This window comes from Strongylocentrotus purpuratus, unplaced genomic scaffold (assembly GCF_000002235.5).
Source record: "Strongylocentrotus purpuratus isolate Spur 01 unplaced genomic scaffold, Spur_5.0 spur5_scaffold_3, whole genome shotgun sequence".
Lineage (NCBI taxonomy): Eukaryota > Metazoa > Echinodermata > Echinoidea > Camarodonta > Strongylocentrotidae > Strongylocentrotus > Strongylocentrotus purpuratus.
This window is the reverse complement of record NW_022145609.1, coordinates 23,102,515-23,118,043: the sequence shown is the minus strand read 5'-3', so window position 1 is coordinate 23,118,043 and position 15,529 is coordinate 23,102,515. Positions and strand designations below refer to the sequence as shown.

The 15,529-nt window shown below is 37.0% G+C and overlaps 1 protein-coding gene across 1 annotated transcript; it reads right to left on the bottom strand.

Moving 5' to 3' along the window:
• Positions 1 to 1,003: 1,003 nt before the first annotated feature.
• LOC115928527 (NACHT, LRR and PYD domains-containing protein 3-like) lies at positions 1,004 to 12,108 on the bottom strand. Its single transcript, XM_030995816.1, has 5 exons — positions 11,999 to 12,108; positions 7,053 to 7,321; positions 6,068 to 6,100; positions 4,472 to 5,635; positions 1,004 to 1,194 (listed from the first exon to the last, which is right to left on the bottom strand). Exons 1-5 carry the CDS (start codon positions 12,049 to 12,051, stop codon positions 1,004 to 1,006), a joined length of 1,710 nt encoding a protein of 569 aa, XP_030851676.1. The 5' UTR covers positions 12,052 to 12,108.
• Positions 12,109 to 15,529: the final 3,421 nt, after the last annotated feature.

Genomic DNA, 15,529 nt, shown 5'->3' with positions numbered 1-15,529 from the left:
CATGTTTTTGCCTATGTATGGTGGATACAGATAGCGCAGGTCGGCGCGTGCGTTCAACTTTGACAGCCGCTAATTGCGTTATTACTGGTCGGAAAAGGGTAAACAAGGTATCAAAATGCTTGGAAAAATGTAATAAATATGATAACAGAAAAAATTTGGCGATTCTATGTTGCAAAATGCCAGGACGCGCGGATACGCGCGGAAACGCGCGCGCATAATTACGCGCGCGCAAATTTTAAAAATGCTTAAAATGGCCTGAAACGTATGCAAAATTAATTTTAAACGAATCGGAGCATTATAAAATTTTGATGCGCGCGTACGTGCGCGTCGAGGTGCGCTCGCAAAATTCGTTAACATTTTTAGTTGACCTTTGACCTGAAGTTGATGTATACCAAATATGGTTCATTTTTTATGACTCATTATTGAGATACGATAATGACCTGATTTTTACAAAATGGCGCCTGGATGACGTCACAATGACCTAGTGACCTTGAAAAAGTTGATTTGACTTAAAATCATAGGGCTTGATGACTGACAGAAATACAAAGGAAATTGACCGTCTCGATTTCGAGTAAACGTGTACACAAAAAAGTGTACGGAAGAAATAAAAATAAAGAATAAAGAAATAAAGAAAGAAATGAAAGAAAATTCTAACGAAATCAATAGGTGATCTGTCATCGACAGACCACCTAATAAACGATAATCTTTTAAATGGATATCACCATAACTAGAGAATTAACACATTATTCTTACTTTTCGTTTTGTGTATAACAAAAATGAATTTTCCCGGAAAGCTTCAGAGCGAGTCCAACATCAATAACTAAAGTTACTGCACTATTTTATAGTCACCTTATTTGTCAAAATGCGGACAATAATAGTTGTTGTAAAGCATGACCAACTAAGACATGGTAAGAATGTCTGGAGAGGGCCGTTGGTATATATTTTTAAGGGGGAAATGATGTCCTACAACTCCCCCCCCCCCCCCCCCCCATTCAGATAATCCTCAGTCCGCCTCATTCATACTCTCTGTGATGATTCTCCATACCTTTGACGTTTTGACTTTACTCTCCAGGGTGCCATAGCAGTCGTCATGGAGCGCTGTGCCACTGAGTTCCAATGCTGTTAATGCTGTAGATGAGCAGATGACATCTGCTAGGTCACGGGAAACTGTCGGACCACATGATCTTCCACTTACTATTAGAGTTTCCTATGAATAAAATAAAATGTGTCAAACAACTTTTGTATGTCTAATTGTATTTGCGAAAGAAAAAAAATATCATCATTTTATTTGAGTGTCTTTAAAGTAAAGACTGAAGGAATTATATCCATTGATTTCCTCATACATTAATTTCTTCCATAAAAATGCCGTATACAATTTCAGACTTTCGTTGACGATTAGCCAGGCATCAAGTCTTTCGTCTTCTTTGTGCATGGCTCATCGTCAACGAAATGAAGTTAAGTCTTTTGTCGACTCTGTTTGTTGCTATGGCAGACAGCCAGTGAAAATGAACTCGTTTAATCAAATTATGGAAAAACAAGCATTACTTTAAACAAACAGAACTATGTTATTCCTAGCTCATTTTTGCTGATTGAGGTATCATATGAAAGGGCAGAAATTGAACTTTCTAGAAATGTATTTTTTTCTTTAAATTTAAGATACCGCCCCAAAAATCACTTTTTGGTTTTCCTCTCTTCAAATTGTTTTTAATCACTCATGCGTGAAATATGCATTATATGAGTTGCATCAAATGAAAGAGGATCTAAGGTTTACAAATATGTGTCATTTATTAATTATAATTGCGATTGAGTTATGATAAAACATCGATAATTCTCGGTTTCGTTTTTTTCTGTGACGCACTTTATATAACCAAAATAATATGTTTATGGCAAAATGACTTTCAAAGGAAATAAATCCCGGAAAAAGGATAATTGATACATGTAATAAAATATGATATTTTATTGTATTTTGTTACAATATGTCTTTTTGTAAAAGATGTGGCATTTTTGAGAAATAATTGTTCAAATCTCACCATTCTTATCTTATCCACGATGAAGAAATATCCGAACTCACTGTGCGCTGACATATTGTCGTTGATTTGTAGTGACTTTTGTTTTGCAAATATGTATTGTCCGACCACTTTCGCCTTTTCTTTTTAAGTAGTTATTATATTATTTGTTGTTCATAGTTTTTGTATGATATATACATGAATTATTTATACTAGCAGATTTTACCCGTAACAAATTGACCTTTCATCAAAGAAATGATCCGGGAATGATCAAAGGTATGAATGGGCAATTGAAATTAAGCTTTTTATCAAAGGGGTATCAAAAGGGTACCTATTATCAGGGGAGGGGGGGGGGGTATCCACAAAACAAAACAAATGTGTACCTTAATTAGCGACACAATTGGCATCCAGTACTTGTAGACTTCACTGTCATCAGACACTATTGAGTGGCTGACCGACATCTTTTTTCTTTGGTAATTACATACAACAAATTAAATTGATTGAATCATTGTGCAGCACAAAACGTACGACCATTAGGTAAAAGGGTCTGAAAATCAGAGTATTACTTAGGTAATTAAAATCAAGTGTCCAGATACACAACCTGGCAAATACATCCTTTTCGATTGAGTGAGATTTTAAAACCAATTTGAACCGTGTCGGTTAATTTGCCTACGACCCTCAAACAAAGTCATGACACACATTTTATACACAAAATCAAAAATAATTAGTAACGCAAAATACATTGCAAAATCTCTGAACTGGTTGGTTCGTTTGCCAAACATGTCAAAATATAATCATGTAATTTAATTCCTCTCAGATATTAGAGCCCGGACAAGTATTGCATGTAGGCATTTACACTCGTGTGATTCCGAAGCAACTTTCCAAAGGACTATAAATTAAGCCTAATCTCCATGCAGAGATTCGGTAAGAGCTAAGAGCTCAATCTGGGCTTGCCGTAGCCTTTAAACAAGGCCACATGTCTGATAAACGCCGAGCGACTAAAAAGAGACTAATCGCGAAAACCCGAGTGAACGACAGAGCGAGTAGCGCATCCAAGTAGCCTTTAGTAAACCAGGTTGGATTTCTTATGTTAACCTTTGTTTCCGACTGGAATTCTCTACCGAAATGGTAGCGTCCAATCAGCGAACGTATCCTTGCACGACGTCAGCATATCACACATACACACACACACACACAGTAAACCCTACGTAGTACGAACATGGACCTACTATGAACTAAGAATAACGTACGGGCTAAGACCTACATGGAACGAAAACGAGTTGGACTGGTTCATTTTATGTACATGGAAAGTCCAATTATCTCACTTATGTTTGTTAGCATAAGTCATCAACTGCTTACTATTTTATTGTAATTCTGCATGTAAAATAGATTTGAATGTGATGTATTGTATCTATCATTAATATGTTCATCTCATAAGCAAAACTTATTTATGTCTTTTACATTTTCTTACATGTTTTGATAATGAACGAATCACAACAAAGCCAACTGGGAGATGGCCGTTCTGATTGGTCAATAAATCCAAAGTAATGAATAATTCATGCAGAGCAGTAAAACATAGATTGCAAAAGGCCTCATGGCTACCGCCATTCGATCGCGCGTTCACCACGGTCTCTAGATTCATCTCAGCCGCTGATTGGGGTGGAAAATAGCCAGAGTCACGAGGTCTTGTCAAAAGGCTACCCAACGGAAAAAATAAGACGCTGCCCGCTCACGTGACGACCCGTAGTGACTGTTTGTGGAGCACGTAGCTGCATGCATTACAGTCATATCATGCAAAGATCGAATCCCCGCGTGTGCGCTGATCCTCATTGCACAATGTGCGTACAAAGCATTCCTATTCCCTGTTGGATCATCGAATAGAAACTTACGTATTTCAAATTTAGAACCCTCAAATAGACAAAATATTTTAAAATAAACCTGTTCATGGCAATCTGGAGGTTTTAAAACTGGGAATGGGCGAAATTCCGACTCGATTGAGCGGAAGACCACACTTTACATTACTCTTTCAGCCTGGTGGCATTTTTGCCGCAACTATTCAAATCTCACCATTGTTAACTTTTCCATGATGAAAAGGTATCCTGACACAGTGTGCGCTGACATCATGTCATCGATTTTTAGTGACTTTTGTTCTGCAAAGAGGTGCTGTCCAACCACTTTTGTTGTGTCTTCATCATACGCTTCAAAGGTGACATCTACTAGAATACGTCTATAATGTCCAATTCTAATTAGCCTGCTAGTGACATCAGTAGCGACGTTCTTCGTTTGAGATACAGTAAAGTATAGAAGGTAACGAAACTCTTCTGCTCTCTGAATCACCACATTTATCGCCTTTTCATACTGCTCATGATCAGACTCAAAAAGAGAGGCAAGATACATACCGGCTAGGTATTCCTGGAACAACTTATGAGGGAAGAATACGCTCGAGGTCACAGGATTTGTCTCACTCAGACGCCTTTCCTGTCTTGGCACTATAAGAATGTCTCGACTCAGTACTCCTATCCTACAACATGCCTCCATTGCTTCATTATATCCGCTGAAATCATTTTCGGTATACATCAGCCTTTTTTCTAAAACTCCAGAGTAAGAAATTTTTCCAATTTGTGATAGGTAATTTTTCATCTCCTTTTTTGTAAGGATTTTATCGTTAGGGTTCTGGTGCTGTTTTGTCAAGTAGTGGTCTGTGAGGGAAATTATTATCGCAGTGAACAGCTGGGAGAACGTTTTAAGTTTCCGAATTATATTTCGTTTGTCGGCATCAGAAGTCCGCCATAAGATACAAAGCATCGCTATGTAAAGTGGGAATGGAGCCATATTTTCTTGAATCTGGTCATTGCTTTCTATATACTTTATCAATTCATATCCTGCCGGGTCATCCTGAAAATATTTAGTGATATAAATCGAAATGTTTTCTTTATCAAACCCAGCTATGGCTAGAAATGCAAATGTTTGCATCATAATTTCATGGGATTTGAATGGAAATGCTCTCCACGGGCGTGTTGTCACCATGACTCTACATTCCACAAACTTCTCTGACCGAAGAATCTTGGCGATATCTGAACTCTCTTTAAGGATATCCCCTTCATACTCGTCTAGTCCGTCAAATATGATAAACACTTTTGTAGGGGCAGACAGTATGTATTTATCGATCTGGCGCGGTTGAACCGTGTTGCTATCTGACAGATATGTCTTTGCTATTTCTCCTACAGTCTGACCTTCCTTGGTGTTTCGAAAAGGAATAACCAAAACCCAGTCGAACTCTTCAAACTCCTTAGTTCTTTCCGCCCAGTCCCATGCCATCTTGGAACAGAATGTTGTTTTACCTGCTCCTCCGTCGCCTTCCACCATGAGACGTTTTGGAAATACTCCATTGACTTTTGTTGTAAGTAGTTCGGCGTAGTCTAAGGGCGTCTTCCCAGTAGTGGTTCCCATTTCGTTTTTTAGCAGAACTAAATTCGTGTAAATCCTTTCGAACTCTAAAATAGATTTGAAGTCAAGTGGATCCGTCTTGATCTTGCATAACCGTGTTCGGTAGAAAGTTTTGAAATCCTGAGCACATTGATCTACCTGTTCTTTTGTAAGTGGTTGTGTTTCGTCTTCTACTGTTGATTCTGAGTAGATAATTTACACAGATAAAAACAAAATGTTATTGAAAAATTTCTAGCAAACTTATCCTATTTTATGATGGTTTTAGTATCTAGTGTTCTAGTGGTAGGACAAAAAAGGAAAATTCGAAATGCCAATTTTCTGAGTGAACTCTCCTTTTCGCTATTTCACGTGATACCCAATTACATAAATAGACACCTGTATATTCAGCTATTAAATACAAATGAAACACCAGTTGAGTTCTCTGTCTTTTTCTGAGAAACCGAAAAAGTTTCACCATGAATTTAATTATATCCGATCTGAGACGAATTATAGTGGAGCAAACTATAATTACCAAGACACTGTCAACATATGAAATTAATGTAACCCAACACGTTTGAGTTGTTAGATATTGAAACTGACATGTTTAATACCTTAACAAAGTAATACTTGCTTACCAGTTGGAGCTGCTTTTTGCGGGAGATAGCCACCTGTTGGAAAAATTAGTACAGTCGTGTGATTTTTTTTCTTCTTCTCAAATGAACTATTTGTTATATGTCGTCCATGAACAATCTTCATAATAATTCAGTGAATACTTTTTCCCCCATATATTTTAGGAAAATATATGTAATGGGAACAAAATTTTATGCTAAATCATTTTGGCTAGTGGTATACAGAATTGTTCCGTAAACATAATACATACAGCAATGCTTCTATATACCACTATTAACAGGAAGCCATACACTTTGGGTATTTTCGAGCGTAAGTATTACCGTTATATAAATAATGTTATCCCACTTTCCTTTTTACCTTAAACATGATCTTAGTTCTTTCTTTTTTTACCAAGATTAAAATGTTCTTTATGTTCCAAATCAGTAAAAGAAGTTTGCAATTTTAGGAATGCATAAAAAGTAAGATATTAAATCTTGTTGTTTCTGGGAAATTATTTAGAATTTGTTAACATAGATTCAATGAACATTAATCATATATCATTTTGTTTCGGCCTACATACCAACAGCTCGATTATGAAGCCACATAATCTATATCAAGTTTCGAACAACATAGTGAAAACAACTTTTCCTTGACCTTTCTATAAAGCACCAATTGGTCAATCGTATGATTCACGGTTAAATGCGATATATTACGATAAATAGGAATTTAAAGAATGAAGTGAAATTCATAGGTAGTTGTGCCTTCATTATGTTTTTGAATTTTTTACTTTTCTTTAGGATTGGTGGAAGAAGACACGTGCTGTGTTTAATTTTTGCCTTTTGTCTTATAACAGTTATTTTCAAAAAATTGTCAGTTAATATAGTCGGCCAGCCCCCAAGGAAATGACAGTAATGCATGAATAATGAACACAAAATAATGTTATGACATAGAATAATATTAAATGCCAAGAAAAGGTCTCTAAGGTGCATTTCAAATCAACAATACGTTTACCTTTGGACATTTTGTCACCGAATGCATCCAGGTTAACACCACGGAGCGCCGTAGCTATACCTTGACGACAATCTGTGCCATCCCTCTGTCTGTCCTTCCACTTAAAGAATACCGCATTCAGTGATCTTGTGAAATCTAAGAGATGTCTGTCAAGAATGGTTTGGCTCTGATTGTATGGTACACCAAGTGCAATGCACAAATCTGTGTATTTTGATGAAGGTACATCGTACGCCAGGTTTACTAGTTCTTGTTCTTGAATATTCGCTGCTCTGTGTAAATAAAAAAAAATTGGGAAGATAACCTAAATTTGTTCTTGTGTGACTACTGATCTGTTTGAACAAGAACCCGGAAACGTTAAGTACTCTTGAAAAATAAACATACATGCATGGAAGAATGAACATAATTATGAAGCAGTATATCTAAGCGTTATATTCACCTTCGAGTATTAAGAGGCCTAACTAGTGTTAGCGAATGGTTTCACTCTGCTATCAATAGTTACTTTGATATAGAAGTGGGAAAGATTCTGGAACCTAGAATGATCTTTTCCACCAGTCCAAGTAGGATCCATTTGGGTCTTTTATTGCCGATATTTTCTACCTTTCAGTGTTCCATTCTAAACGAATTTTCGAATTTATACGACAACTTGGCATATGGTCGAAAGACAAAATAATTGTCTGCCGGCTGTATTCTAAGGACAATAGTGATAATAATATGGATGTATTTATATAGAGCAGTTTCAATCTACACTGTAAAAAAATAATAGTCGAAATAACTCAATAAAATTGAGGAAAAGAATTGCTTTATTTTTATTAAGTAAATATTACCTACGGCATCTTAAGTAGAATTTACTTATTTTGCTGAATAAATTTTTACTCAGTTAAATCGAGTTACATTAACGTAAATAATTTAAGTATTGTAATCATTTTAGATAATTAAAAAAAAAGCTATGATAGGATTACCTATTGCACGATTTGGTACCCATCTAATCTAACAAGTAACATACACTAATCATTCACTACTTTTATTTAAGATTTAACCGTATATATATATCTACCACCATAATAATAATAATAATAATAATATGACAAATTTATATAGCGCTTGTGACAAAAGTTTCAAAGCGCTGTACATGTACACAAATCAAAATTACTTAAAAAAAAATCAATATTACTAATGGAATTAACATTACTCAAATTACCAAGAAAACAAAATATTACTAACATAACTTAACAAATTATCATTACTTAAATTAACAAGAATATCAAATATTTCTAACATAACTTAACAACTTAACATTACTTAAATTACCAAGAAGATTAACCATTATTAACATTACTAAAGAAATTAACAAAACATGTAAATTCCTTGGAAATTAACATTTTATCAGTAATAGCGATAATTTAAAAAGACATAATAAAGGCATGGTAATATTTATTCGAACTTATTTTAGAGTTATTTGGGTTGCTTTTGGAAAAGATGAGTTTTTAGATTCTTTTTGAAAATGTCAATGGTGGGTGAGTCCTGGATATGGGCGGGGAGAGTGTTCCAAAGAGTGGGGGCACAAACTGAGAAGACCCTGTCACCATAGCGGTTGTGGGTGCGAGGACCAAGTGCGAGCTGGGGTCTGGATGATGATCGAAGGTTCATGCCGGTAGTCTGTTTGGGTGAGATCAGTTCAATCAGGTATGACGGTGCACGATGATGGATGATGTTGAACGTGAGGAGAAGGATCTTGAATTGGATACGTTGGGGAATTAAGAGCCAATGTAGGGTGCGGATGACTGGAGTGATGTGGTCGTGCTTTCTAGTGCGAGTGATGAGACGTGCAGCGGTGTTTTGTATGTGTTGAAGTGGGGCCAGATGAGAAGCAGGTAAGTTGATTAATAATGAATTACAATAGTCTAAATGGGAAGTAACCAATGCATTAACTAGTCGTTCAGTAGAGCTGCGATCAAGGTATTTCCGGATTTTCCCAATCCTATAAACACCGAAGCTAGCTGCCCGACACACCTTTCGGATGTGCTCTCTTAGGTCTAACGAGTTATCAACGATAACACCCAGATCTCTTGCAGAATTGGTCGCAGTGATAACAGCTCCGTCTATCTGAAGGCTGACAGACTCGTTCCGTTTCCTAAATTGTGATGTAATGTGGATGAGCTCAGTCTTGTTTGCATTGAGCATCATGTTATTGTTACTAGCCCAAGACTTCACATCTGTCACGCAGTCTTCCAAAGACGAGATGCCATCAGTCAGGTCATTGCGTTGCATAACGATGTACAACTGGGTGTCATCAGCATACAACATGTGGCTTATACCTTTGTGGGCTGCGATGACGTCACTCACAGGACCAGTATATAGAACAAATTCCAAAGGTCCCATTACTGAGCCCTGCGGTACCCCCCAAGTTAGAGGGAATTCATCTGATTTGGCTCCGTTTACGATTACAAGTTGCTTCCGGTTCTCGAGGTATGACTTGAGCCACTTTAGAGCAGAACCTTCTATGCCGTATGTGTGACTGAAGCGTTGAATCAGCGTGTCATGGTTGATGGTATCAAAGGCTGCTGAATAATCAAGCAGCACCAGAATGGCCTCCTGTCCTTTATCTAACGCTAGCAAGATGTCATTGTAAACCCTAAGGAGAGCAGTTTCTGTGGAATGACCCTCGCGATATGCCGACTGCATAGGAGGAAAGAGCTGAAACTCCTGAAGGTAAGCCCTTAGTTGATTGGCAACAATCCGTTCTAAGACTTTTGAAAGGAACATCAGGTTGGCAATTGGCCGATAGTTTGCCATGTTTTCTACATCTAACTTAGGTTTTTTCAAGATTGGGATGACATGTGAAGTCTTGAATGAGGAAGGAACAATCCCAGAAGAAAGTGAAAGGTTCACAAGTTTAGTGAAGAAAGGGATAAGAACATCAATACATTTCTTGATGAGCCAGGTGGGGGCAGGATCTAGTCGACATGATTTAGATGGGCTTTCCTTGATAACATTGAGAACATCATCCTCGGATATCGGGTGAAATTCAGAGAAAGTAGGATGAATAGTCCCTTGTTGCATAACAAACTATTACATACGCTTCAATTCGACACAGATTGAAAGGCTCCAAATTTTATATATACTTGATCTTAGCATCTTAAAAGGAAAATTGGTTGACAATTTCCTGAAATATCAAGTTTTGATTTTTTTTTAACTGGGTAACAATTAAAAATTGTCTTGTCTTTGCTTAACCATGTTAAATGAATTAGTAAATGTTTTAAAGTCCTTGAATTTTTATTCAACCACAAAAAAGAATTGTTTTATTTAAAAAAGAGTTTAATTTGGTCTTAATGGATATTCATAAATTATGTAAATATTTCTATTACGCACTGCATCGGTCCTTACTTTAAAAAGATAAGAATAATCAACATAAATTGTTTGAGTAATACGTATAATTTCTGATTTTGAGTTAAAATTACTAAATTAATACAAGCTGAAATTACTTAAAGGTAAAGACCAGTATTGGAAACGCCCCAATTTCAAAAAATGAAATGGAAGCTCTCATTACCAATCATGTGAAAGAATATGTTTTGACTAATACATGATGATACAAAAATTTGCCGGGAAACCGCCTACTAATTCATATATTTGGTAAATTTGTTTCTCTCATGGTCTGTGAGAGATATAGGGTAGTCCCATATACATCTTTCTGTGTATAGTGCTTGTAACTTTACGAAGAATGGGCCAAATTTCTTATCATTTTGATGATTTCAGAACCTTGCAGATGCTAGATGCTAGATGATCAACCTTTTTCTGATCGATTCCACAACGTTTCTTTCACAATGCAATCGCATGACCATAACTGGTCTTTACCTTTAAAGTTCTTATGTATTTGATTTTACTTAAATATTCCACGTATGTTCTACTAAATTGAAAGTTTGAGTTAGCAAGACTTAAATTTAGTGCGTAAGTGGCAAAACTAATGTTTTCAAGTAAATTCTACATGGAAAAAATACGTAAAAATTACGAATGAACAAATTCTTTTTTACAGTGTACATGTTTATTTGCGGTTACAATTATGTTATTAACAGAAGAGATGAGCTTTAACACATTTTCTGAAGGCATTGAAAGATACCTCTTTTCCCTTTCCTTTTTCATCGATGATCATATGTTTGACGTTATGTTTTGATTGGATCTAGTAGAATATAAAGAATACATTTTCATTCGATGAGATTTAAAAAAAATGAGATTCCGTAGTGGATGGACGTTTGTTTTGTGGTAAATTACCAAGAGGATTCTAGGACAATTAACCCTTGGACAATCATCCCCCCGGCCAATTGCCAGAGGGACAATTACCCCCCGAAAATGACCCCCCTCCGATGACAACCACCCCCGAGAACAATTACCCACCGGAAAATTACCCCCTTGGACAACCCCCCCCCCCCCAAGACAATTCCACCCCCACCCCGAAGACAATTCCCCCCGAAAAAAAAATACTTTGATTAAAACCAACTTATTATCAGGGTAGAATTCAACTTTAATGAACAGGGGGAGGGGGGGGGGGTAATTTTCGGGAGGGTGGGGGGGGGGGGGTAATTGTCCATGGGGGGGGGGGGGTAATTGTCCATGGGGGGTAATGTCCTAGGGGTTAATTTTATTTTCCGGGAGTTTTTGTCCTCGGGAGTGGTTGTCCTTGGGGGTAATTTTTTCGGGTGGGGGTTATTGTTCGTGAGGGGTATTTTTTCGGGAGGAGTAATTTTCTAGGGGTGATTGTCCTTGTCCAGGGGGTAATTGTCCTGATACGCACCAGAGAAAAGGAAACATAAGAAATCGTATGACGACTGAAGTACTGCGCTTCCCCCCACCCCAACCCCCCCCCCCAACCCCCCCAAAATAAATAAATAATAATAATAAAAAAAAAAAAAAAAAAAAAAATATATATATATATATAGGAGCAAGATGTTTACCCATCGAATGGACCTGGATTTTGCTCTACATCTCCAGCCTTTACCAGGATCATCTCAGGGAGGCAGGTGCTCTCTTGCACGACAGGATCATCAGTGGTTCCTGTCAGGCTGATTGGAATCTGACTCGAAACACTGAGTTTTCCCTCTGATAATACCTATACAAATTCGTGGAAAGGCTGAATGAATCTACAACGAATGTGTGCACATAATTACCTCAATCATAACTAAAGGAACTAAATATGATAAAGACAACGAAATATCATAGATATTTTGAAGTAGAAAACGACAGTTTGTTTGATCTGATACAATTTCTCAGTACTAGAATATAAAGTGTAGAGGTTGAGAATTGTATACATGCGTTTCTACATATTATTTATTTGCCTACATACATGTACATGTATATGGTTCGGCCTAAAGGGATACATATGTTTTTGTTATTTAAAAACAATTATTTGTACACCCACCTATATCTCAAGACTGTTGAATGAAATCCGAGTTGAAAAATATTACCGCGTGAAAATAGATACGTACCTTTTGGGTTCCGGATCGTATGATATATTCTGCCTGCGCAGTGTTCACTTTCATGGTTTGATTGTTGTTCTCTTCAGGAGTTCTAGATGGAGTGTAACCCTCTTTAATAGCAGATATAGTTGTAGTGTTGCTGTCTATGATAGTAGATTCATTTGTTGAGTTGTTGCCTCTGATTGGAGATTCAGTTGGAGTGTTGGGTTCTTTGTTGGTAGATTCAGATGAAGTGTTGTTTCCCTCAATGGTAGATTGAGTTGGAGTGTTGCTGTTTTTTATGGTACATTCAGTTGTAGAGTTGCTGCCTTTATTGACAGATTTAGCTGTATAGTTGTTCTTTTTGATGGTAGATTCAGTTGGAGAGTTGTTGTCTTTGATAGCAGATTTGACTGGGGTGTTGCTGCCTTTGATGGTAGATTCAGTTGAAGAGTTGTATTCTTGTATGGTAGACTCAGTTGTAGTGGTGTTCCCTTTGGTTTTAGATTTAGTTGCAGTGCTTTTGCGTTTAGTGATCTTTCTCTTTGATATTTTTCTCTTTGATAATTCATCTTTGATGGTAGAGAAGGTGCTGCTCTCTTTTATAGTTGATTCAGTTACAGAGTTCTTGTACTTGATGGAAGCTTTAGTTGTAGTGTTCATGTTTTGGATGGTAGATTCAGTTGATGTGATGTTGTATTCGATCGCAGATTCAGTTGAAACGCTTTTGTTGTTGATGGTAGATCCCATTGTAGAGTTGTGCTCTTTGATGTGAGATTCGGTTGCAATAATTTTTTCTTTGACGGTTTTAATCCTTGACATCTTTCTCTTTGATGATTTGTCTTTCATTGTAGAGGGAATGCTGCTTTCTTTGATGGCAGATCCATTTGGAGAGTTTTTTTCTTTGATGGTGGATCTAGTTTGGGCGTTGTTATCTTTATTAATGTTCGATTCAGTTGGAGAGTTGTTCGCTTTGATGGTAGTTTCAGTTATATTGCTGTTCGATTTGTGGGTAGATTCAGTTGCAGTCTTTTTCTCTTTGGTTGTTTTTCTCTTTAATGTTATTCTCTTTGACGGTTTGTCTGTCATGGTAGAGGAAGTGTCGATATGACATTCTTTGGGAGCGATGTTGTCTTTGACTGAAGATTCAGGTAGAGTGCTGATCTCTTTAATGTTAAATTCAGTTGTAGTATTTTTTTCTTTGATGGTTCTTCTCTTTGATTTATTTGTCTTTGATTGTTTAATTTCTAATGGTCCATCTCTGGTAATGGAGGGAGTGTTGATCTCTTTGATGGTAACATTCGTTGGAATGTTGTTGCATTCTTGGGCAGATTCAGTTGGAGTGTTGTTCTCTTTGATGGTAGATTCAGTGAAAGTGTTGTTTTCTTTGATGGTAGATTCAGTTGAAGTGTTTTTCACTTTAGTGTTAGATTCAGCTTTTCCTTTCTCATCCCTAATTAGCACCAGATTATCTTGCAAGTTCGCATTGTTTTTGATTACGTATGACAAAACAAAGTAGGCCAAACTGCTGCACACGATTATTATTATGAGAAATATACTCCTCCAGGAAGATTCAATACGGTAACTCCACTTTAGAAAGGAATTGTAACTCGCTAGCAAATTTGAAAAATCAAACACGAAAAAGAAGACCAATGATAACAACAAAGAGAACAACGACAGCAACAGGGTGAAGAAGAAAGGGAATGTATATTCATCTCCAATTGTAGATTCACTTCTACTGCTCTCCTCTTTGTGAGTATCATTTTTGGTTTCGTTATAAATGCTATTAGATTCATTTAGGGCATCGTCCACTTTCACACTCAAGTCGTTCGGCCTGGACTCGCATTCATCTTCTGATTTTTCCTTCTTTTCAAGGAGCCTCTTTTGCAATAACTTGAGTCGCCGGATTCTCTCCTTCAATAACTTTAATTTTCGCTCTCTTATGACGTACTCCCTGACCGAATGTACGAATCTTCCTATCCTCACTCGCCATTCACTAAGTGAAACGGGCATGATGGATTCGTCTGGAATTCAAGCTTCTGCTGAAGTGGTATTTTGTCACCTAAAGACAATAAAAGAGATATAAAATACGAGTTGAACTTATCAAATTGTTTTTAATGAACGAATGAACAGTGCATGTCCTTTTCTCCCGTACATTACCAACCGTATCAGTTTAGTATATCTGATGAATGTATCAAGATGATAGCGCTACTAGATCTTGAATAAGATGAAATTGCAATTAAAATTATATATGCACATATAATTCAGCTTCCAGTTATGAAATTGTATATACATATCAGGGGCGTACGCAGGGGGGGGGGGGTGTTTTGGGGTTCAAACCCCCCCTTTGGTATTTTAATGTATGTAAACCCCCTAAAAAAACCTAAAACCCCCCCCCCCCCCTTTGGCTTTTTTAATTTATACCCACGGCTAACCTAAATAAGGTGACCTTACCCCCCCCCCTATACGTAAAAAAATGTCAGATTTTGAAATTTTGAGACCAAAAAAAAGTGTCCGCTTACCCCCCCCCCCCCCCCCCCCCCCCCCCCCCCCCCAGTATATAATAGTTGATAAATAACGGAATTATCAACAATATATGTAGATTTCATTTTTCGTTATGGCTGATAAAGAACATCAAATAAATGAAGGCTAAATATCATTTCGTGTAATCCCACATCGTTTCTGAGTGATGTTATAGTTATAAGTCAAGTTCTATTAGTCCCTTGGTATCATGTTAAAATCATGAGGTAAAATAATTATAAGAATAACTAATTATCCTGAAGAAGAAGTAATCTCATATGTAAATTTAATGTTCTACGAGCCATCAAAGTCTAGGTGTTTTTTGTGTTGGTGGTTAAGATGGGAGGGGAATGGGTAGGGTAAAAAGACAATTCTATCATATTGCTCCGATTGTCTCATTTTCGCTCGCGTGAACATTGCCAGCACAAACCACTGACCTCTACCTCCTACACGGATCATCGCACATTCCCATTCACTATACGTTACGAACTAAAAGGCTGTATTGTCTGA

Coding starts and splice junctions, on each gene's coding strand:
- LOC115928527 (XM_030995816.1), bottom strand. CDS start 12,051: ATGATCCTGGTAAAGGCTGGAGATGTAGAGCAAAATCCAGGTCCATTC. Junction 6,101..7,052: donor CGGTGACAAAATGTCCAAAG/GTAAACGTATTG, acceptor TTTTTCCAACAG/GTGGCTATCTCCCGCAAAAA. Junction 1,195..4,471: donor AAGACAGGAAAGGCGTCTGA/GTGAGACAAATC, acceptor AAACTCTAATAG/TAAGTGGAAGATCATGTGGT.